The sequence below is a fragment of the Lemur catta genome, chromosome 22, assembly GCF_020740605.2.
Source record: "Lemur catta isolate mLemCat1 chromosome 22, mLemCat1.pri, whole genome shotgun sequence".
NCBI lineage: Eukaryota > Metazoa > Chordata > Mammalia > Primates > Lemuridae > Lemur > Lemur catta.
In genome coordinates, this window is record NC_059149.1 from 13,116,714 (window position 1) to 13,138,776 (window position 22,063).

A 22,063-nucleotide genomic window follows, 5' to 3' on the forward strand; every position below is an offset into this window, starting at 1 on the left:
TGAGATTTGACCACACCCTGTGTGATGTGTCACTAGATGCAGTAAAAGGGTGTGCAGAATGACCTCCCCGTCAGTAGGTGGCGCCTGTGGGTGAGATTCCACCATACCCTATATGATGTGTCAGTAGATGCAATAAAAGGGTGTGCAGAATGACCTCCCTGTCAGTAGGTAGCGCTTGCTGGAAGGAGCAGCCTGCAGGGTTGTTTTTGGGTCCTGTAACCGGCTCTCCTTCCTCTGGAGAGACACTCTAGTGCCTTACCTGGTGGGTGGGGCCCTGGGACCTCCAGGTGTGTCCTTATTCTGCACCTCAGTGGGGGCAGGTGGGAGAGTGCGTGGGCAGAGCTGGGTGGGGTGAGCCTGCCCTCAGGCCCCACAAGTGCTGTTAGCAGGGGTCAAAGGTCTGTTCTTGGCCTCTGGGCAGAGCTGCCAGGGAGGGGCTGACATGGCCCCACCGAGCAGGGAAGTCTGCGTGGGGTGGGGCTGGCTGAGCCCCGCAGGCTGGTGCAGGGTTCACTCCTCTCCATCCTCCCCTACTCCGGGGTTCCCGGGGCCTCTGCTGGCAGGCAGGACCTCGAGCCCGCGGGTCCCCCCTGGCAGTGATGCCGCCGAGCTGGGCGCGCGGCCCTCCTGGGGGCGGCAGGGAGCCCCTTAGCCCGCAGCCCCGGGACCCACGCTGGGCTGGCCCTGCAGGCCACACACCTCGGTAGACTCGCTCGCAAACACCCCTTCTGTGCCCCCCAAGCAATGCGATCGAAACCTGGGTCCACGCCATCTGGCCTGCAGGCCTGTCCCCCAGCCCCAGAGATCAGTCCCTGTCCCTGCCAGGCAGAGGAGTGCTGGTCTCAAGTCACCCACGGGGGCCCAAGCTGGATCGGTGTCTCTCCGCCTCGGGATTTGCCCTGCTCTGCTGCAGTCACCAAGCAAGTGGCACCTGGGAGGGCTGGCGGGTAGGGAGCTCACAGTCCAAGCACCACTCAGTCTGCTGTAGGGTCCCCAAAGGAGAGGTCCCGTTCCCTGCAGATGCCTCCGGGTGGTGGCCAAATTGTCTTTCTCGGCAGCCGCGGGAAGGGGAGGGGACAATGAAGCAATGTGGCGCCTGCGGCTCCGCTCGGGTCTGCCCGCCGGGAGGTGCCCTGTCCCCAAGGCAGGGCGGTGGCCATCCCTGGGCTGGTGCTAACAGGTCTCTCCGACCGCTCAGGAGCCCACTCGCGGCCCGAGACGCAACAGAGGGGACATTTAACCGCTTCACCTGCCCTTGTCGCTGGTCTCCACGCCTGTCCGGGGTGAGACCCTGCCGATGGCTTTCTCCTCCCACAGCTGCTCAGCAGCCTCTGCCCATGGAGTCCCTTTAGTTTCGGGCACTCTTCTTTCCGCGCCTTATCCGTCATCTGATCTGTGTCTGTTTATTTTTTTCACTGTCACCTAAAATCTACTTTTCTTGCAGACACGCTCTGGCTGGCCGTGTGTGTGTGTGTGTGTGTGTGTGTGTGTGTGTGTGTGTGTGTGTGTGTGTGTGTGTGTGTGTGTGTGTGTGTGTGTGTGTGTGTGTGTGTGTGTGTGTGTGTGTGTGTGTGTGTGTGTGTGTGTGTGTGTGTGTGTGTGTGTGTGTGTGTGTGTGTGTGTTTAAGTCCAACGGCAAAGCCTTGCTCTTTTCTCGAAACTGGGTTCAACCACAGCAATTACATTCAATGAGAGCTACACCCCGTCAAATTGCCCCTACGTCACTGAGATTTTCAGGACTCACTGACCTTCTGGTTTATAAAGTCCATACCTACCCCTATTTGAGGCATTTCTTAAGAAAGCTCTTTTTGGTTAGGCGAGGTGGCTCACGCCTGTAATCCTAACACTCTGGGAGGCCGAGGTGGGAGGATCGCTTGAGCTCAGGGGTTCGAGACCAACCAGAGCAAGAGTGAGACCCCCATCTCTACTAAAAATAGAAAAAAAAATTAACCAGTTAACTAAAAATAGAAACAAAAAATTATTAGCCGGGCATAGTGGCTTACACCTAGAGTCCCAGCTACTCGGGAGGCTGAGGCAGAAGGATTGCTTGAGGCCAGGAGTTGGAGGTTGCTGTGAGCTAGGCTGATGCCACAGCACTCTAGCCTGGGCAACAGAGTGAGACTCTGTCTCAAAAAAAAAAAGATTTAAAAAAAAAATAAAAGGGGCCGAGCGCCATGAGTCACTCCTGTAATGCTAGCACTGTGGGAGGCCGAGGCGGGAGGATTGCTTGAGCTCAGGAGTTCAAGACCAGCCTGATAAAGGGCGAGACCCTGTCTCTACTAAAAACAAAAAATAGAAAGAAATTAGCTGGGTAACTAAAAATACATTGAAAAAAATTAGCCAGGCACATGGTGGCACATGCCTGTAGTCCCAGCTACTGGGGAGGCTGAGGCAGGAGGATTGCTTGAGCCCAGGAGTTTGAGATTGGTATAAGCTAGGCTGACGCCACTGCACTCTAGCCCAGACAAGACAGGGAGACTTTGTCTCAAAAAAAAAAAAAAAAAAAAAAAAAGAGAGAAGAGAGCTCTTTTCTCAAAATTGACCAGATATAAGTTGGCTGAGATTCTAAAGGCCAAATAACTAGAGTCAACTCATCCTCAAAATGCTACTTTCTGAAAATCCCTAACTTGAGTACTCTTCATATCAACAAATCTTTTCCGAGACACTCATATTGTCCTAAAGTTTTTAGCTTCCGAATGATTAATAATTTCCTTTTCCACTACTGAAGGGTAAGTTTTTCACAATCACATTCCGGCTGCAAACAACTAAAATGCTGAATAAAATATAACTTGGCAAGGTCCCGGGTACCCAGCAGTAACAAACACAAATCTTTTTGGCAGGAATGCACTTTTAGCCCATGCCTGAGGAATGCCTAATTCCTCAGGTAATGTTTACAAACCAATGACCAGCCCAGAGTCACAGACAGTCAAGCACAGAAGGAAACAAGGCATGGACTGAAAACTAACACAGACTGAAATTATCACACGCAGATTATGAAATAATTATCCTATTGATTAAAGTACCCCGACGACTAGCTGCCTCTTGGTTTTAGACCAAACAGTGTGTTTTATCTAATACCATAATTGCTTGCTGACTAAGTCCTTTCTCTGAACTCTTTCTCAGGGTAATGGGAATAAAGAGGATGTAAATTTCTGAAAATAATTCTGAAACATTCGGCAGCTTTTAGCTTTATTGCTGGATAAGGTGGTAAAGCCACTGTATGAGAAATAATGGTGCTTGGCTTATAAGTTTTGTCTATGTTAAAATCTTCCCACCAATCAATTAAAATACCTCCCTGGATTTGAGCCACAGAGAAAGAGAAGAAAAAAATAGGATTCATTCTTTCCTGGTAATAAAAGTACCTCGAAATGATACACAAATCTATCTCTAGGCCATTCATAAAGCACCTAATGCTTAATATTTTTTGAGAAATAAAGTGTTTCTCTTGTATGTTTCTTCTCAGATCTTTGATTTATACTTTATATACTATCAGTCAATCCTTAATTACGATTGTGATAATGACAGGGGCATTTTCTGTGCCTGGGACGCAGTGATTCTGACGTTAAAAAGGAAATCACAATGACTTATCGTACCATTTCACAATAACAATCACAGCCACTTTACCCACTTCATTTAAAAAGCAGCCTGCTGCTTGTCTAAAAAAGTGCTTGCTTTATTGAGAGGAGACTAGATATATTTGGGAATCTTAGTAACGGAAAGTTTAAGAGGTCTCCTTTCAATGAATAGCTTGATGACAATTCAGAGTTACTACAGATAAAAATATGATATGGTATCATAAATCAACTTAATATTATGATCCTCCCATTAAGATGATCAACAGGGTTGAAAAAATACACGATAAGCTCAGTGAAAGAAATCACCTCTGGAAAATTCAAACAGAGCCTTTGTCAAAACAGGGAATATCTTACATAGAAAGATGGAAAAGAACCAAAACTGAATCTGAAGAACATAAACCACTGGGGATAAAAGTTATTATTATATAATTTTTTAAAGCCAAGTATGTTAAGAATTTCTTGAAGGTTCTGTCTAGTAACTCTGAATTGTCATCAAGCTATTCATTGAAAGGAGACCTCTTAAACTTTCCGTTACTAAGATTCCCAAATATATCCAGTCTCCTCTCAATAAAGCAAGCACTTTTTTAGTTTTGTTTAGTTTCACATATCTCTGGTGCTCAGTGGAGTAACTTCAAATGCATCACGTGCTTGTGAGAAATGACTAAGTTAATGGCATCTGAGAGATCACAGTTCATAACCAGTACTCAGTTTCTATTGAGAATGTCATTAAAAAGCCTTCTGTACTAGTAATTTATAACTATATTTATCATGTTCCATATTTTCACTAAATATTTGATACTTCATATACCTAAACTAATCTTTTAGGTGTTTGTTAAGATAAATTAATCACATGACAATTTTTCTTTTTTTCTTCTTCTTATTTATTTTTTTATTTTTTTTTTTTGAGACACAGTCTCACTCTCTTGCCTGGGCTAGAGTGCCGTGGCGTCAGCCTAGCTCACAGCAACCTCAAACTCCTGGGCTCAAGTGATCCTCCTGCCTCAGCCTCCCGAGTAGCTGGGACTACAGGCATGTGCCACCATGCCCGGCTAATTTTTTTTTGTTTTAATTTTTAGTTGACTGGCTAATTTGTTTTCTATTTATAGTAGAGACGGGGTCTTGCTCTTGCTCCGGCTGGTCTTGAACCCCTGAGCTCAAGCGATCCTCCCGCCTCGGCCCCTCCCAGTGCTAGGATTACAGGCGTGAGCCACCACACCCAGCCCACATGACAATTTCAACCATCACAAGTCATCCGGTAGAAGATCATTTGTTTCCTCCATAAAACCAACTTGTTATTTGCCTAGACCTTACATGACTATTATTGTTCAAATACCTTAGGCTTTCTGAAAAGAAATTCAGAAAGAATAGCTAAAGGCTCTGAGTGAAAACTTATCAGGAATGCATTACACAAAATCGGAGAACACTGATCTGATAGAATGCAGGCTTTGACTTACAGTTTTCTTCTTCATCTAAAATTTTTAACTTCATCTAAATCAATCTTGTTAATGATTAGACAAGGAAATGAAGCCCAGATATTTTATACGATTGCCCAAATCATATAAATGTAGTCTTCCTCTCTCTTCTTCACTGCTGCCTAGAATGGTGACTTTCCTAGGCCAGCACGTGGTGTTCCTTTACTGAGACTTCTGGTCCCCTCTTCCTCCCAGGAGATGGCTGCTTATGATACACTTTTATAGGCTCAAACACACACACCCACATGTTCACTCGCACACATGCATATACACGCACACTCACGCCAGGCTTTGCCTGTCCAGCCCTCTCAGCCCTGGCCTGGGAGTACTTCCTGGTTATCACTCGGAAGAGCTTTTCAATCTATGCCTGGCTGGGAATCAGCAATTGTCTGTTCTCCCAACTCCTTGGATGGGCTCCCAGTGAACTCTTCAGTCCTTCTCTAGCCACTATTTAATTCCCTTGTTAATGGGGCCAACTGAACGTGAATCAGCAAACTTCATGAATCTCTACCATCCTCAAAGGATCTGTGTCCTCCTCCAGGCAAAGCTCCTCCCTACTACAGCCAATAGAGTGTCATTCTTCCACAAATGGTTCCCAGAAAGCTTTAGCACACCCTACGTGAGGTTCAAACCCAAACTACAACATGCTGAGTCTTCCTTTCTTTTAGAATGCCAATTCCTACAAAGAAAGAATTAAATAATCATCCTATGGGGGGGCAGGGCAAAATAACTACAGCTCTTATTCTTCCTTGGCCCTACCTCCTCTAAAAAACCCTAAATAAATAAATATAAATAAATCCCCTAATACAAATTGAATGACTGCCCTGGAAATTTAATAATGGACTTAGAGGCCTTTGACCTCTGGGTCTTTGGGTCAAAGGCAATTCAGGTTTTTAGTGATAAACTGTCACTGCCATCAGTGACTGGTCAGTGGCTCACAGATGCAAGCGTGAGACTCCAGGGGTCTCAGAGCAGCTGGCAAGGGACAAATGCTTATGACTCTTTTTTGCATGCTCATCATTTCTACAAAAAGTACACAGAGATCTCTGTCATGTAATTAGGGTCTCTTGCATTAAGGTGTTGGTGCTAAAAAAACATTTAAGAACACTGAGCTAGCTCACACCTACACCGTCTATGAATTCACATTCACACAAAGACACACACCCATTATCCTCCTCTTTTGTGTTACGACATTAGAACTACTTACTTTACTGACCATCGTGTCAGTAACATACTTGAGTGTGAGACACAGCAAAAGGGAACAAAAAGATACAAAGATTTGGCAGATTTAAATTTCCTGCCACCCTCAAAATCATATGAATGATGTACCCCAAGCCGCTCCTGGACGGCATAGAAATACATCTCTCTTGCCTAGAAGCATAATAGCACCCAAAGTGCTATAAAAGTGAACCTGAATTCTTATCAGTGCCAGTCTGGGATGTGAAAGTGTAGTACCATAATAATTAAAAGCCCTAACCCGAAATCTGGAGGCCTGGGTTCTAGCGCTAGGACTGATGCTCTGGTTGCACCTTGTGGTTTTCCCCATCTAGAAAGATGGGATTTGAGCAGATGACCTCTGAGATAACCTTGTCAGTTCTAACACTGTGATTGTTCTCAGTACTAATGTAGTCGTATTTAAGACCTCACTTTCTAGGCAGTACTAATATTGTTTAAGATCACTTTAATTACGTACCAGGAACAGTTGTTATTTATTTATAGAACAAATTCTTAGTATAGCAAACATTAGGTACTGGGCAATGGTCAAAGTAAATAACAAATATTAACTCTTTAAATTGCATGAGCTTCATTAATTTCTTAACCGCTTCTATGTACTTAAGAGGAAAAGGTAATAAAAAATATTTTTAGGATTAAGAAAAGTTGTGGAATCAACAAACCTCTAATTCCTACTCATTAGTCTGAATAATTAAGCACTGGTTATTACTGACTGAGAGCTTTCAAATAAACTGCACAAATTTAAACCACATAAATAATGAATGGTCCATTTAGGATCACTAGTATTGGTGATTTGCACTCAGACTTTCTTATTAACTGATAATAACGTGATAACTAAATTGCTGCCCATAAATTCCCACAACTCATTGTTTTAAACAAATTAGCAATACTTCCTCATTCATTCAGTCATTGAATAAACTCTTAAGAAAGATGACTATGTTCTCTGCACAGTGCTGGCCCCTGGTGATATGATAATGCACAAGATAGACTTTGTGGCTTTTACATTCTAGAGATGTGAAATGCTAAACTGTGCAATATATGACCACTTAATTGAAAATTCTACTGGGTGGAGACAATGGTTTATTTTCTAAAAATTAAAATGCATTAGTGACAAAATAAAATGCTCAAAACAGGATTGAAATTGACTCCTGTTTTGCAAAAAAAAAAAAACCAGAAACAAAAAAAGGGCTCATTCAATATTCAAAGTACATTTTTTGTATTATAGAAAATAAGGTTATAGATAGAATATGGAATGTAAGTTACCTATTTATTTATAAACATTTGTTGATGTCCCTATAGCTTAACAGCTCAGTATTTACACCAGCTCTTGAAATGCTATTTCAATGGACCTAGTAATCACAAAAGTAATCCTTTGAAAAGTAAACATATCACACCACTTAAAAGGTAGCTCTCATCAATTTTAAAAATAATCACTTATTAATGCTTTTTGAAACTAATTGAAAAGAAAACCTGTATCCATAAAAAGGATATAACCACATTTTTAGGCAATGTGCAAATTTAGTACTTAGAACCTTGAATATGTATATGAACATGTGATATTTCCCATTTCTTATTTCAAAAGTGACTGGAAATAGAATGACTTCTTTCACGAAACCATCAGTCATTAAAGAAGAGGCTTTTAGTTACAAATGTACCATGAGACATGACAATTATAAGGATGTCTATTATTGACTTAATTTGCCAAGGGAGTTTTCAACAAAGAATTTCTGTATCCTTAATCAAAAACTAGATTCTTATAAGAGCTGAGTAGCGAAATTTTTATATATTTTATAGTGAGCTGACATACCAATACTAGCAAAGCACTGTGAATCTTTCAAAGGGTTATCTCTGCCTGCGAATTAATAGGAGAATCCTAAGACAATTCAGGGGTGAATAAATGGTTCTCTTGACACAGTGGGAACCTGTATTTTCAAGAGCAACAGGGGTATCCAGGAGCTGTGCCATCCAGCGGCTGATGAGTTCCACAGACACAAATCCCAAACGGACATCTGTGTTAAGGTCAACGGTAACTTTATGAAATCACACATCTAAAATGACAAAAAGAGCATTCAGGTCTCCTATGGCTCTCTCTTTTCAAAGAGTGCTATGATGTCAGAAGGTAGGGGCACCCTGAAGTTTTCCCAAACAGGCATCTCTAAATGCATGTCCCCGTAAGAGGTGCCCCTACCCTTCTGGCTACAGGGAGTTTTATTCCCATACCTGTGCATTCAGAGCAAAGCAGCAAGATGGCTGTATCCTGCCTTTTTATCACTATTTCAAGAGACAGAAAGAAGAAAGGCTTCCTTAGCGGGGGGGTGGAGGGAAGTACCGGAAAATACCTTTACCCTACAGAGTGTGACCACACTCACCAAATGTGATGTGAGGTTTTCACTGAGCTTTTTAGGTTTTGTGAAAATTGAATGCAGAATGTAAGTGGTCATTTTGTGTGTGTGTGTGTGTGTGTGTGCTCATACATGGCCCAATTTAGAGGCTCTTTTAGTAAAGGGGGGCTTGTGTAGATTCAATCCAAGAGGACAATGAATCTGCAGAGGTCTCAGGGACTGCATTCTCTGTGATCTCCCATGGCTTCTGTTAACTCCTGGAGAAAGATAATGGGCCTTGTCTTTCCTGCCTTATTGAAGTGGGTCAGAGTCCTTTTTGACAGAGCGTAAATAATGCACACAACATTTAAAGCCCCACTGTTCCTTTCCAAAAATCAAAATGTAATAAGTAACTATTTCTATAAACATTTCTCCTTCCCGTCAAGTTAAGGTCAGTTGGGAATACAATATAATCAACACATAAAAAACAAACAAGCAAAACAAACAAACAAACAAACAGAAACCCTGAAGATGTAAGCCTCCTGTTTCTATTCAATTTAATATATGGAAAATCATGTATTTCATTTTCCATTCAACTCCGTATTCAAATTACTGGTTTTCTCTTGACAACCCCACCAGCTCATTTCCATAATTCCTGTAAGTGTAACGCTCCCAAAATGGATAATGCAGGAGCATTCCCCCCAGGGAAGATCCCAAGCATACAGCAAGGTGACCTCACTGAAACAAATTACAATCACAATGTATTTTCTGTATTTGATCTAATCCTTCTGGGGACAATATAGCAGTCTTCAATATTTTTCCCAGAAATAGATGACAATGATTTTCAATATCACTGCTATTATAAGTGCTTATAAAAATCTACCATCTCATGGGCTTCAAGACAGGCCCCCCCTTTTTTTTACTTATTTAAAAACAACTTAAAGTCAGTATATAAAAGCCATACTATAATTTTAAACAATAAAATGCCATGCTTAATCCCTATACTGTACTCGTATTTCACTCTGTTGGCAGAAAACAGAGAAAATATAAAAGCAGATTTATATATACATGCAAAAATAAAACCTACTTAGTATACACATAAAAATTGTGTCAATTAACTTACTATACCTCACAAATGCAGGTATAAATGCAATCAAATCAATTCATAAACTACAATCGTCTATCCTTGTGGCTCAGGAAATAAAATAGGCAAAAAATATGGATAGAAAAACGATTCTTACCCATTTATTCTATAAACCTCCGGATGCAAAGTACTTTACTAGGCAATATACATAAATACAAAGTTACTCAGCAAGCCATCCTTGACCTCAAAATATGGGAGATAAGAAATGGGAGGGTTCCATCTCAAAAAACTAATAGGCACATATTTTAAAAGATTAAGGATGTGTATGTATTATTTAAAATACATAATGTATTACTGCTCCAATCAGTTAAAATGAGTTTATCTACGGGCTACAGTTCAGGCTAAACCTCAGGTTAAGAATGTCCAGCTGTTCCTCTCATGAATGTGTTATATAATTGGTATCCAACTATCAACCAAGGTTCCAAAGCTATAGAATCTTTGCCAAATAAATATTTCATGTATATCATCAACAACATAATTATTTATAAGAACCTCTGTGTGTAAGACCCTGTGAAAAGAGGTAGAATATTTCTAAAGTTATCTTCTGAGGGCTTAAAATTCAAACGACCATAGCCATGCACAGCAAGAACATACCATCAGATGAACAAATAAGGAAAAAGTGCTTAGATTGTATTCACAAAATTGATATTTTAAATAAAACTGATAATTTAGCCTTTACTCTGTACCAGGCATAATACCAAACACTAGTCCTCAGAACTACCACATGAATCACATATTATTGTCTATGATGTATAAATGTGGAAACTGAGGCTTAAAGAGTTTTAGTCACCTACAGAGTTACACTAGTTGGAGGTGACGTATCTAGGAATTGCCGCCCCAAAAATCAGAGGACAGAGCCAGAGTTTTGTCTATTAACCATTGTTCTGCTCTAACTTCCCAAAGAGTCCTTTCTAGAGCCAGGACTAAAACCAGCACTTCCTTGCCCTAGAATGAATGCAGCAATCATCAAGCCACATGACCATTCACGCATCGCAGACACTTCCACTTGGTGTTGCTCAAAGTGAAATTTCCATGATGGTCTGTTCTGAACTGCACTCTATTCCAATACACGAATTCTCATCGGCCTGCTAGGCAAGAAAGAACAGAGTTGATTTTACCTTTCCTTCCTATTTTAACAGCCACATTCACTTAAAGGAGCTTTATTTTTAAGGTGACAAGGCCAGATAATTTTAGGAGTAAGCGGAGTACTGCCCAGTTCTAGAGTGGGACAAAAGTCAAGACATTGCTGGTTTGGAAAAAGTCAGATCAATGGTGTCCGGACGGGGACACTCCCAGGACAGCTTGAGTCCACAGATGTCCTTTCTAGTGGGATTTTGTTTCATCCCATTCCCTGTGGGATATGTAGATGGGAATTCAAAATGTCATCCATATTTGTACTTCCTTCACACCAGTGGGTTTGGAGAGAAATAAAAATATGCTACTTAGCATAAATACCATTCAAGCTTCTAACAGAATTATCCAAATCATGATTAAAAATGTCCTGTTTGGATTTCACATGACTGCTGACTAAATAGGTGCAAGTTTAGCCTAAGATTAACCCTAACTGAGGTTACATATGGACGTGACCTTGGCCTCCACCCGAAAAGGTCTTCATGTTATATGCTCATATATTACATGAATATAGAAAACAAATAAACACAGAACAACCCTTTCATTTAAACATCCATAACCCTTAATGGAGTATAAAACTCAAAACTAGAGAGTAAATGTTCCAAGTTTGGGTTGGGAGTGACATCAAAGGAAAGATCCCCACACACAAAAATAGATGCTAAGTCATGTTACACACAATATAAATGTTCACGTTGAAGGCCTTAAACTACAGTGTGCTGTGTCCAAAATGACTTTTACCCCGTAGCCTACTTTACATCAACTACTATTAGAACAAATTACCAGCTGGACATGGTGGCTCACGTCTGTACTTCTAGCACTCTGAGAGGCTGAGGCGGGAGGATCGCTTGAGCTCAGGAGTTCAAGACCAGCCTGAGCAAGAGTGAGACCTCGTCTCTACTAAAAATAGAAAAAAAAAAAAAAAATAGCCAGTCAACTAAAAATAGAAACAAAAAATTAGCCAGGCATGGTGGCTGGTGCCTGTAGTCGCAGCTTCTCAGGAGGCTGAGGCAGGAGGATCACTTGAGTCCAGGCATTGGAAGTTGCAGTGAGCTAGGCTGATGCCATGGCATGCACTCTGGCCTGGGGAATAAAGCTAGACTCTGTCTCACAAAAAAAAAAAAAAATAGAACAAATTACCAATCCTCTTACGGTTCCCTAATTAACAGAAAGCTAAAGTAACAGGCTCAACGCCATGGCTCATGCCTGTAGTCCCAGTGCTTTGGGAGGCCAAAGCAGAGGGTTCAAGACCAGCCCGAGAAACATAGCAAGACCCATCTCAAAAAAAAAAAAGTTTTTTAAATTAGTAGGGCACGATGGTACTTGCCTCTAGTCCTAGCTACTCTGGAGGCTGAAGCAGGAGACTCACTTGAGCCCAGGAGGTCGAGGCTGCAGTGAGCTGTGACCAATGCCACTACACTCCAGCCTGGGTGACAGAGGGAGACCCTGTCTCTAAAACAAACAAAAAAAAGCAGTGTAGGTCCCTAAAATTGTCCAATTTTATGTAACAATGAGATGAGCTATAATCATAAACATATAGTTTTGAAAAACTGTTTTTATCTAAATTTTAACTTTATTTATAAATATAGGCCATCTGATAATGAGATGCATTTTCACTTGACAGTAAAATTCACACTCATTAAAACTACTAGAAAACTTGCACTGATGTAGTACAGTAAAAGGGGGTAATGGTGGGTTTTTTTTTTCCTATTACTTCATAAAATTCAGCCAGGATTATTCACCAGTCTTCAATATTTCCTACCCACAGCTCTGTAATCTCTCTGTAGAAATATGGTGGTTAAGATAAAGCATGGTAACAGTCTGCTAACAAGTCAAATAAAAATAAGAGTTTATATTTTATGGTAGAAATTGACTATTTTTCTTTCTAAGAGAAATGTTAGCTGAGCTGGCATTGTAACTTTACACTGAATTCATTTTATATAGATATCATATGAGCTGATCTATGCATTGGAGAAAACCCCACTGCCTCCATGATTCTCTAGCCTAGATTTCTTTTATATATTACTTTAACTTCATTTAATTACAAAAAAAACTTGGTTAAGAATTTTTTTCAAAGTTGTCATTACTATTTTATTTAAAATAATAAACAGAGTATAAATAAAGTTATAAAGTTACTCTTTAAAAGCCCAAATATTAAACTCTATGACATGGTCAACCCTACCTGAGGTTACATATGAACATGACCTTGGTCTCCAGCCAAATTCAATACTCAGCCATGTACAACGTGGTTCAACCTAATAAAACATTCCGACTCTCATATCATTGAAACTAAAACTCGACAGCTGCCCAGAGGAGGCAGCTGCTGCTCTATAGAAGCTGTGAAATGCAAGGTTTGGCCACTGCAGCAAAGGCGATCCCCATCAATAATATCTTTTTTTTGGAGCAAGAAACAATGTGAATAATATTGCACTTTAAAAAGGGAAGGGGAGCAATATGAGTAACTCATGACAAAAATTTTAAGTACAGGGTGGACTCAATCAGGAACAGGTAAACCATAAATAACAAGAGCTATGTGACTGCATTAAAATATTATTGGCCTATGATCTAAAAGATTTAGTCATTCGATCCTGTTTTCAAAACATGTAATGCAATCAAAGGAGAGCTCATAAAATGCTGTAGCCAGGGGTTGAGGAAACAGAGTGACATAAAGAGATGAAAACAAACTGTTAGTGAAGATCCTTAGTTCAATTTTGATGCTTTCACCTCTAATTTTCCAATGCCAGAGTGAAACTTTTAAAAATGACTAAAATCTCTTTGTGGGTACCTCTTGCACTTATTGGGAGTTGCTGTAAGGGCTGATTGGAAGGTACTTACGAATGCCTGGTTCTCTGGGGAAAAGGCACTAGTGAAAATTAATGTGACAGATGTCCCCTTGCAAGCTGATAACTGCAAAATCATCATCAGAATGATGTTGCAGAATATTCTGATTCAGAATTCTCAATGAATTCAGGCTATTTGGTCTAGCTGGAAAACAAACTGGAGTTGAGGCAGCTAACTGGAATGGAATCAGGATGCTATTCTTCCCAAGAGATTGCCCAGTAACTTAAAAAAAAGAAGAGGAGGAGAAAAAAAAAAAAAAAAAGTCAATCTTTGGGGAATAGCAGTGTGATGCTCTTGGAGCACCCTCTGGAGGCCAGAGAAAGGTGACACTTGTCAAAGGAAGGAAGAAGAGAACTCTGATCATCCCTGGCCTACCCAGAGGCTCAACTTCACAGATCCCTCTTGACACGGACTGAAAAGTGCACTTCATCAATTGTAGTCAAGGCGACATAAGAAACTTGCACATCTAATTTACAGTTTAAAAATGGAAAACAAATCCAATTTTCTTAATTGATTTTTAAAAACACTGATTAGCATATTTTCTGTCTACATTCTGAATTCTTCAGGAAATTTATTTGCAGGGGCATTTAAAAAATATTTAGCAGAAAGGGATATGAACATGTGATATTTTTCTTAACAAAATGTATTTTTGTCAACAGGGTTATATACAGTGCATTATTAAACTTGGGAAAATAGCCAGCTTTACGCTTATTAAAGCTGAAAATAAATTAAGCTGTTTCTGTTTTTTTCCTAACACCTCACTTTTTCTAAAGCAACAAACACTGACATCTATTGGTATTTTGGTAGCTTGCTTTTTTTTTTTTAATATATTAAAACTCATGCAAGGACACACACAAGTGCAGACATGCACAGAATTAGGATGAATCCAAAACATCACTTGTTCCTTCTAGAAATTTTCATTTTATGTACCATAATAGCATATTTAATAGATATATTTTTTTCCTCTGGTTAAAATAAATCAGTTTTTAAGCTAATACTATCCAATTTAATTTTTGTTTTTTCTAGTTGTCAAGGGGAGAGTTCCAGGGTAAACTAAACAATCAGAAATCCATTTATTTGCTTCTTTGAGCAAATAAAATGGCTCATCCAAAATATTAGTACTTGGTTTGTTCTATCGTAACAGAACACAATAAACTATCAGGACCAGTCAAGTCAAAGTTAACTTGTTACTTTGAGAATGCTAACAAAACACTGATTTAGTGAGAATCTATCACACTCCCAGAACTTTAAGCACTACATAGTAGCCATTCTAGTGAAGTGGAAGAGGAAAGAAAATAGCTAGAAATGTGAATTTTTTATACTCACCATTTTGCTTATATTTAGAAACACGTGCACTCAAACCTATGAACCTTGCTAGCAATATACTGTTACACTTGATAAAAAGATAACAAAGGCAGGTTGATGCACACTTTGTTTTTCAAATGCTACAACTTATTCTAGTCCCAAAAGAGAAGATTACGCATTCTATACACTAAAGTGAGGTTTCAGCATCAACTCTTAAGTGTTGCCAGAAAAAAGAGTCATGTTTCAAAATCTTCTCATAGCTTGAAACCTCAGCATTTTTCTGCCAGAGATAAAATTATGTTGCACCTCACTGTACTTTCAATATTTAGGTTGAGTTCAGCACTGTTTTCATAATACAGCATGCAGTTATGAAATCTGACATCTTTATCCACATTTCTCTATCTTTACAGGTAGTACATATTAATATTTATACCTACTGTAATCCAAACTCAGCTTTGGATTTTTTTTTTACCATAAAAGGTCAATTTTGAAAATTATATCAGATATCTTTGCAAAGACACAGACAATTTGTTTCTTAAGTAAGTTTATAAAGACAGCTAATATTTACTGGGCACTTATTTCATGTTGGGCAATGTTCAGAGTGCTTTTCGTGCAATAACGATAATACTATTATTATTCCCTAAGTGGAAATTTAGGCACAGCAAGATTAAGTAACTTTCCCACGACTATACAGTTAAGGAGTAGTCAAACTGGGATTTAAACCCAGGAAATCTGGCTGGGGAGCTATGAACTAGGCCATCCAGCCTTTTGCTGCCTAATATTGAGGAATTTTCTTATTTTCTAAAGGACAGGTGATCAAATACACATTATACATCTGTTACACTGCAATATATAGTAGCTCTCTTGTTAATAAATGTAAAAATGTCCAGCAGAGTGTTCACTGTTCACATATTGGTCTAATATATTCTGATTTTATATAAATTTTGTTCTCCCCATTCTTCCATCAGTATTATCATTTTGTAGATATGAGAATAGTGTAGAAGTTTCTCCCACTCTACTCTCCCTGCTAGTTTGATCCTTCAAAATAAATCTTATTTTATTCTGTTAATAATCTTTAATGTTTTTAAAAATTACATAAGGTAAGTTGTTACAAGTCACCAGGCTGAAGCAGATCCCTGGATGCTCCTCCCGTTCTGTAAACATAGGCTGCCCTGTTGGTACTTTATATCCAAGAATGTTTACAAACACTTCAGCCTGTGGAGCCACTTCGTTAAGGACACAGGTGGGTGATGTCATTCGGGGAGCACACAGCCTGCCTCTAACCGTTTGAGACACTAAGTTTCCCAATTTTATTTTTACCACCTGTACTCACAAATGCCTCTTCTGCCAGGAGTGAAGGGAGACACAACAGTTCTTGAATCGTGCTAGGTATGACCATGAATTTTTTCCAGGTCATTTAAAAGGAAGAGGGAAAAAAAAAAAGAATTCTGTGCAGAGTAAAAAAAAAAAAAAAGTATATAAATATCAGCAAACAGAATCATAAAGGAAGCTTAGAGTAAAATACCCATTGGCAAAAAAAAAAAAAAAAAAAACCCACCTACAGTTTTGTAATTCAGGCTTCAAAAGAAAAAGGGTTGTTGAGCTGAAACAATAACAGGCTGAATATGGGAGGTCCAGCATCTAGGAGGTTCAGGATGTTACAAGACCCTTGGTACACAGATCCGTAACACAAAGCCCAGGAATATGCTTAGGTTGCTTATTTTGAGCAAAGGAGAGGAATCAATGACCACAAGGGCTTGGGACCTATTAGACCTATTATTATGAAATAGATAATTCTGTTGAACATCTGTAGCCCCAACAGTACACAATTCAATAATTGTGTAAAAATGCAGATGCTATGAAACACAGTCACGCATGTATCTCGTATCAGCCACTCATGTCATGTGAAAGTTAAAGAAGCCTTTTCCCCCTGAAAATGTCCCGCCAACAGATGTGTTTATGCCTGTGCATGTAACACAGCACACAGCGGGGCTCATTGGCTGAGTTCCCTGGGCATTCTCTCTCCCCAGCCTGTTGTGAAGCAAGGTTGAAACAACCAGAGAGGCTTGGCTGTTACTTATGTATCACCACCGACATACAGTTGCAGTTGGCTGTTTTAAGAAAGGAATGAAACTTGGAATCAAAGGGCACTAATGTGGGAGCAATTCAAGAGACGCTTGTCCTCTTAAGTCCTAATTTGGGCTGGCATGGCAAGTGTGCATACTACAGTTACGGCATCTGGAGGTTATTCCTTTGAGGATTCCTGAAACCTAAAGAGTTTGGGTTTCTCCCACAAATCATGATGGCCCTCAGGTCTCCGAAGATAGAGAAAAGCACCCTGGCACTTATCATGATAAGGAAAATGACAAGGAAGAAGAGAAACACTCATTGCAAAGCAATACTATTTAATGCCACGTGCTTCTGTATCCAGGTGGTTTCAAATTGACCATTCTTTTTGAATCAAACGAAGAGTATTTTCACCTGGTTTAACAAGCACAAGATGCTCTGACAGGATTAAAAAGTCTCTCCCCAAAGAGGATTATTACCTGATGGAAAAGAGAGAGAAATATACTGAAAACTAACCCAGAGCCAAATTCATCCCAATTTTTCAGGGAAGACAGTTGAGCAAAATTCACTGAAAGATACCAATCTTTGGAGGAAATAAATCTCAGCTATGGGACTAGAAAGCAGAATGAGAGGCACCAAGAAAGCTCTGGAACTCTGTCAAGTGAGAACATTAGGCAGTCACAAGACAACTGCCTACCAAGTAGATAAGATCTGCAGGGCACAGCAATGCCTGCTTACCTCTAAGTCTCTCCCCCACTGAACGACCAGCTTGTCTGAAATGTCTGTGTTACGGAACTGCTACTGTGAACCCTAGACAAAATGCAAACCTGCTACCTGAAAGGGATGCTACTTCAGACCACTGTCTCCTCCTGAATTCATCAGACCATCTACAAGGGACCAAAGAAACTTCTGAAGTCAACAGACAGACAGGAGAACACCATGACAGACCAATAAGGGCCCACAAATAATTCTTTACAACTTTACGGTTTTGGTTATGTCTAAGGTCTCTTTAAGGTACTACAATGACCTTAGAAAGGACAGTGAAGAGAGTCATTTAACGAGGTTGCGAATCCAGCTCCACATTTCATGCCTTGTTGAATAAATGCCATACTGTAGCTCCAAAATACAGGGTAAGAATAAGAAAGGTCTCAATACGCCCTCATGAGGCCTAATGAGCAGTAATTAAGGTGAATCTGGCCAGCAGCGCCTTGTTATAGAAACATGCACATGAATGGTCAGTGGCTAAACAATTACTCTCTGTTCAATGTCTTTTTTGCTCAAAACTCTGCTTAAGGTCTCTGCCAACAACCCGGGTTCTGAAATGCTATCAGTGATGCCAACGAGAGAACGAAGCAAGTCTGCTTTGTTTTCTTCCTGCAAGGAACAGACAAATATTTCTGCTCATCTCCTTCAGCCATGGTATTAGCAGGCGCTATTGAATTAATTCTTCAGAAGTACTTTGCAAAATGTGTGCTGGGGGTATGCTCTAAGCGACTTAAGGCATCTGGATCAATTAACAATCGGGAATTGCAGAGTCAGGGAAAAAAAAAACTCTCATATCCCTCCCCTGCCCTCCCCTTTTAGCATCTACTGAATCACTTGTAAGTATTTGTTCAGGATGCCTCCTCTGTCCAAGGCAGTATCTAAAGCCATCAGCCCTTCTTAGGGACATCGAAGATAAAACTGTCATTCTGATCCTTGTTCTGACGATCAAATACAAGATTTGTTTCTAGAAAGCATTAACTGCCATTTCACTCTATATCTACCCCGCAAGCAACTGGGTTCAAAAATTCTGATAAACTGTCGCTTTCTGACATCTCTTGGTTAATTAGCCATATTTACCAAGGAGGTCCTAAAACAGAAAAATGCAAAGGCAAAAGTTTGTAGAACGTATTCGGTGGGTGCAGACTCGATTCCTGGCACTGGGCTAGATTTTGCCTGCTTCGCTGACCTTTAGGAATCTCTCTCCGCTGCTCCGGGTTGCCATTGCCCGGGAGTGAATCGGGGGGAAGGTCCGCGCGCACCGCGACCCTGTGTCGCTGCCTCTCCACCCAAACACCGACGCCTAACTGCCCCCTCGGCCTCTGACTCGACCAGCCCGTTCCGCGCAGCCGGACGCACGGAGGGGACCTGGCCGTGCCCGCTTTCCTCGCTAGAGGGCAGACGGGGCCCGTGCAAAGCCCTTCTGGCGCGGGGCAGGCGCGCACGCAGCCTCGGCTCCGCACGCCGGGTCGCGCTCCCGGGCCGGGCTCCGCGGCGAAGGCGCCGGAGAGGGGCCGCGCGAGGGAGCGCGGCGCGCCCCGGGCCCCCGGGCGTGGGCACCGCACCCGGCGGGGCTCGGCGCCCAGGTGAGCGGCCGCCCCGCGCGGGGGCACCTCCGCCCGGCTCCGCGGGCGCCCGGAGCGCAGGGCGCGGGCGGACGGGGACGGAGAGGCGACAGCACCGGAGCAGGAGCAGGAGGAGGACCGCGGGACCCCGGCCGCGCTGCGCACCCACCTGGGCTCGGGCCGCCAGCCGCGGGCGCGGGCTTCTTGCCGGAGCCTCGGTCCTTCTTCTTGCCCTTGCCCTTGCCCCTGCCTTCTCTGCGCTCCGACATCTCGCCGGCGACGGCAGCGCTCTGCGTGGACGGCTGCGGGCGAAGGCGACGCGCGACAAGTTGGGTCCGAGGGCTTGGAACGGGTCTGGGAAAAGTTTGTCCCTCGAGGGGGAAGAGCGAGCGGCCGGGCTGCGGCGCTGGCGCGGCGCGGGGGCGTCTCCTGTCGCCTGCGGGGGGCGCGGCGTGCGGTCCCGGCCACCTGGCCCGGGAGGTCGCCCGGGGGAGTCGGCGCTTCCCGCTGCGCTGGGTCCCGCCGCCGGCGGCGCCCGTCGTGGCCTCTGTCCGTCCGGCGCGCTCGCGGCCCGAGGAGCGAGAGGCGGTCACCGTCCCGCCCGCGCGTCCATCGCCCCGGCCGCCCCGCTCCCGCCCTCCGCGCGAGCCCGGAGTCGCGACAAGTTTGGGGTGACTCCTCGCCGGCTCTTTTTCAATTGCCCCACAGCCACCCACCTCCCGCCCGCAGGTTGGAGCAGGCGCCTCCCTCTCCCCCTCCCCTGGCCTCGACCCCTCCCTCTCCCCGCCGCACCCCCACCCCGAGGCGCGGACACGCCACCGGGAGGAGCCTGGCCCGGCGCTCCCGGGCGCAGCCCCTTTTCCTCCGCCCGGCCGGGGGGGGGGCGGGGGGCGGCGCCGGCGGCTGCCCGGGGCCCCCGACAGGGGTCGCTGGGCGCTGCGCGGAGACGCGCGGCCACCGCCACCACGGCCGGGGGACCCCGCCGAGCGGCCCGGGAGACTCGGAGACGCAGCCCGGCACCCAGGGGCTCTCGCGCTCGCCCCCCTCCGCTGCCAGGCATCGCCCGGGCGGGCCGATCCGTTCTTCCCGTGCAGAGAAAGACGGGGGGCGGGGGGGGAAGTTTGCAACTCTGACACCTGCCCCCCCTGTTAAGGCTCTGTCGCTCTGGAGCCCTTGGCAGGGGGAGGAAGCGTTGGGGATTCACTCCTTTCCCACTTCTTTGAAAAAGCCTCTCGCACGTAAGCAAAGGTAAACTCTGCGGGGCAGGGAGGTTAAGGTCAGACAGTTCCAGATACCCAGGAAGGCTCAGTGAACCTTGAAGATGGTCAGATTGCATTCTCTGTCGATCTGCGCCTTGAGTGTGTGCCTGCTAGAATTCTCCTCTCCAGCTTTTCCTAAAATAATAATAATAATAATAATAATAACCTGGCTTCTTCCAAGGGAATGTCCTTCCTAAACTCTCTCTCTTACTACAGGTTACTTTTCAAAGGAACTGATAAAACAGTTCAAAGCACGATCGACCATTGAATGAGTGCAAATAGCTGGAAGTCACTCAGTTCTGCTAAGTTGGAAAGCAAGGAGGGAGAGGGAGAATAGAAAGTGCTGGAGATCTTTAATTCATTAGTGCTGTCTTCCTCAGATTCAAACTTTGCTCTGAGCTGCGCGTGAAACCTACTCCTCCTTCCCTTGTCCTCCCTCTGGTGGAGAGTTCTAAAGAGCAGTGAAATCAGGAGAGCTTTGGCTCTCTGCTGCAAAGGACACGAGTTAACGACCAGAGTAATCCGCACCACGGAATGATCCAGAATCCTCTCTGTGTAAAGAAAACACTCTCATAGTTAGACCACAGCTGTGGCTAACTTAAGACTGTTAATTTACGGTGATACACTCTTGTGTTGTGGTCAGGAAGTGGTGAGTATGAACAATCCATATTTAAAATCTTTTACTCCACTGTAAAAGTGACTTGCTCCTGATTTTCCGGTCTCTCGGGTTAATGAATGCTATGTGAACCATTACCTACATATGGCCTTCTCACTGTATTTTCTAATTGACACAATTTAGATAAAGGTGAAATCTGGGAATGTCTCCTTGCTAGGTAGGTGGGAAGGAAGGGGGGCAAAAACGTTCATCTTAAAACTGTCCTAAAATAAGAATGATTTTATTCTAGTTTAATTTGCATTGACATAAAAACCAAACTCTGTTGAGTGGGTTTCATTGTTAAAAGATATCTTAGCAATATTGCCATTATTATTTACTTTTTAAGAGTTTGATGTCCGAATATCTTCTGATAGCCTTCCTACAGACACCATGTATAATTTTCACTGGACCATAAAAACAGCAAAACCAGAGAAAAGATTATGCATATTTCTCAGTGGCCCTATTAATATTCCACAGGGTCGAATGGAAGATGGAGTCTGGATGTTGGCTGAAATAACTCTGTTTTCCCAGGAGGGGCCACTGCTCAGCAAGTAGGAAACAGAAAAATTCAGAAAAGTCGTTTCAAAAAGGATACTTTGTCTCAAGGATGTAAGACAGTGTAAGGGCTTAGAATACACTAGCCACATGTTATCAGACAAATCATCATTTTCGAATTGAAGGACTTACAACAAAAACATATCTTGGAATTTTAAAAAACAAAATTAAGATCTTCCTA

At 42.8% G+C, this 22,063-nt stretch overlaps 1 protein-coding gene across 6 annotated transcripts in view; it reads right to left on the reverse strand.

Annotated features, from left to right (window-relative positions):
* NRG1 (neuregulin 1) overlaps window positions 1-22,063 on the reverse strand; it is a 976,611-nt gene that overhangs the window by 191,671 nt on the left and 762,877 nt on the right. For 2 of the 6 annotated variants that reach the window (XM_045535447.1, XM_045535446.1), the window contains exon 1: window positions 19,583-19,862. The exons of 2 other annotated variants lie outside the window; for them this stretch is intronic. In XM_045535447.1, the coding sequence (XP_045391403.1) occupies window positions 19,583-19,682 (100 nt within the window). In that variant the 5' untranslated portion in view covers window positions 19,683-19,862. Of the gene's footprint in view, window positions 1-19,582; window positions 20,120-22,063 lie in introns of those variants that run through there. 2 more of the 6 variants (XM_045535444.1, XM_045535445.1) reach the window with 2 other exon arrangements.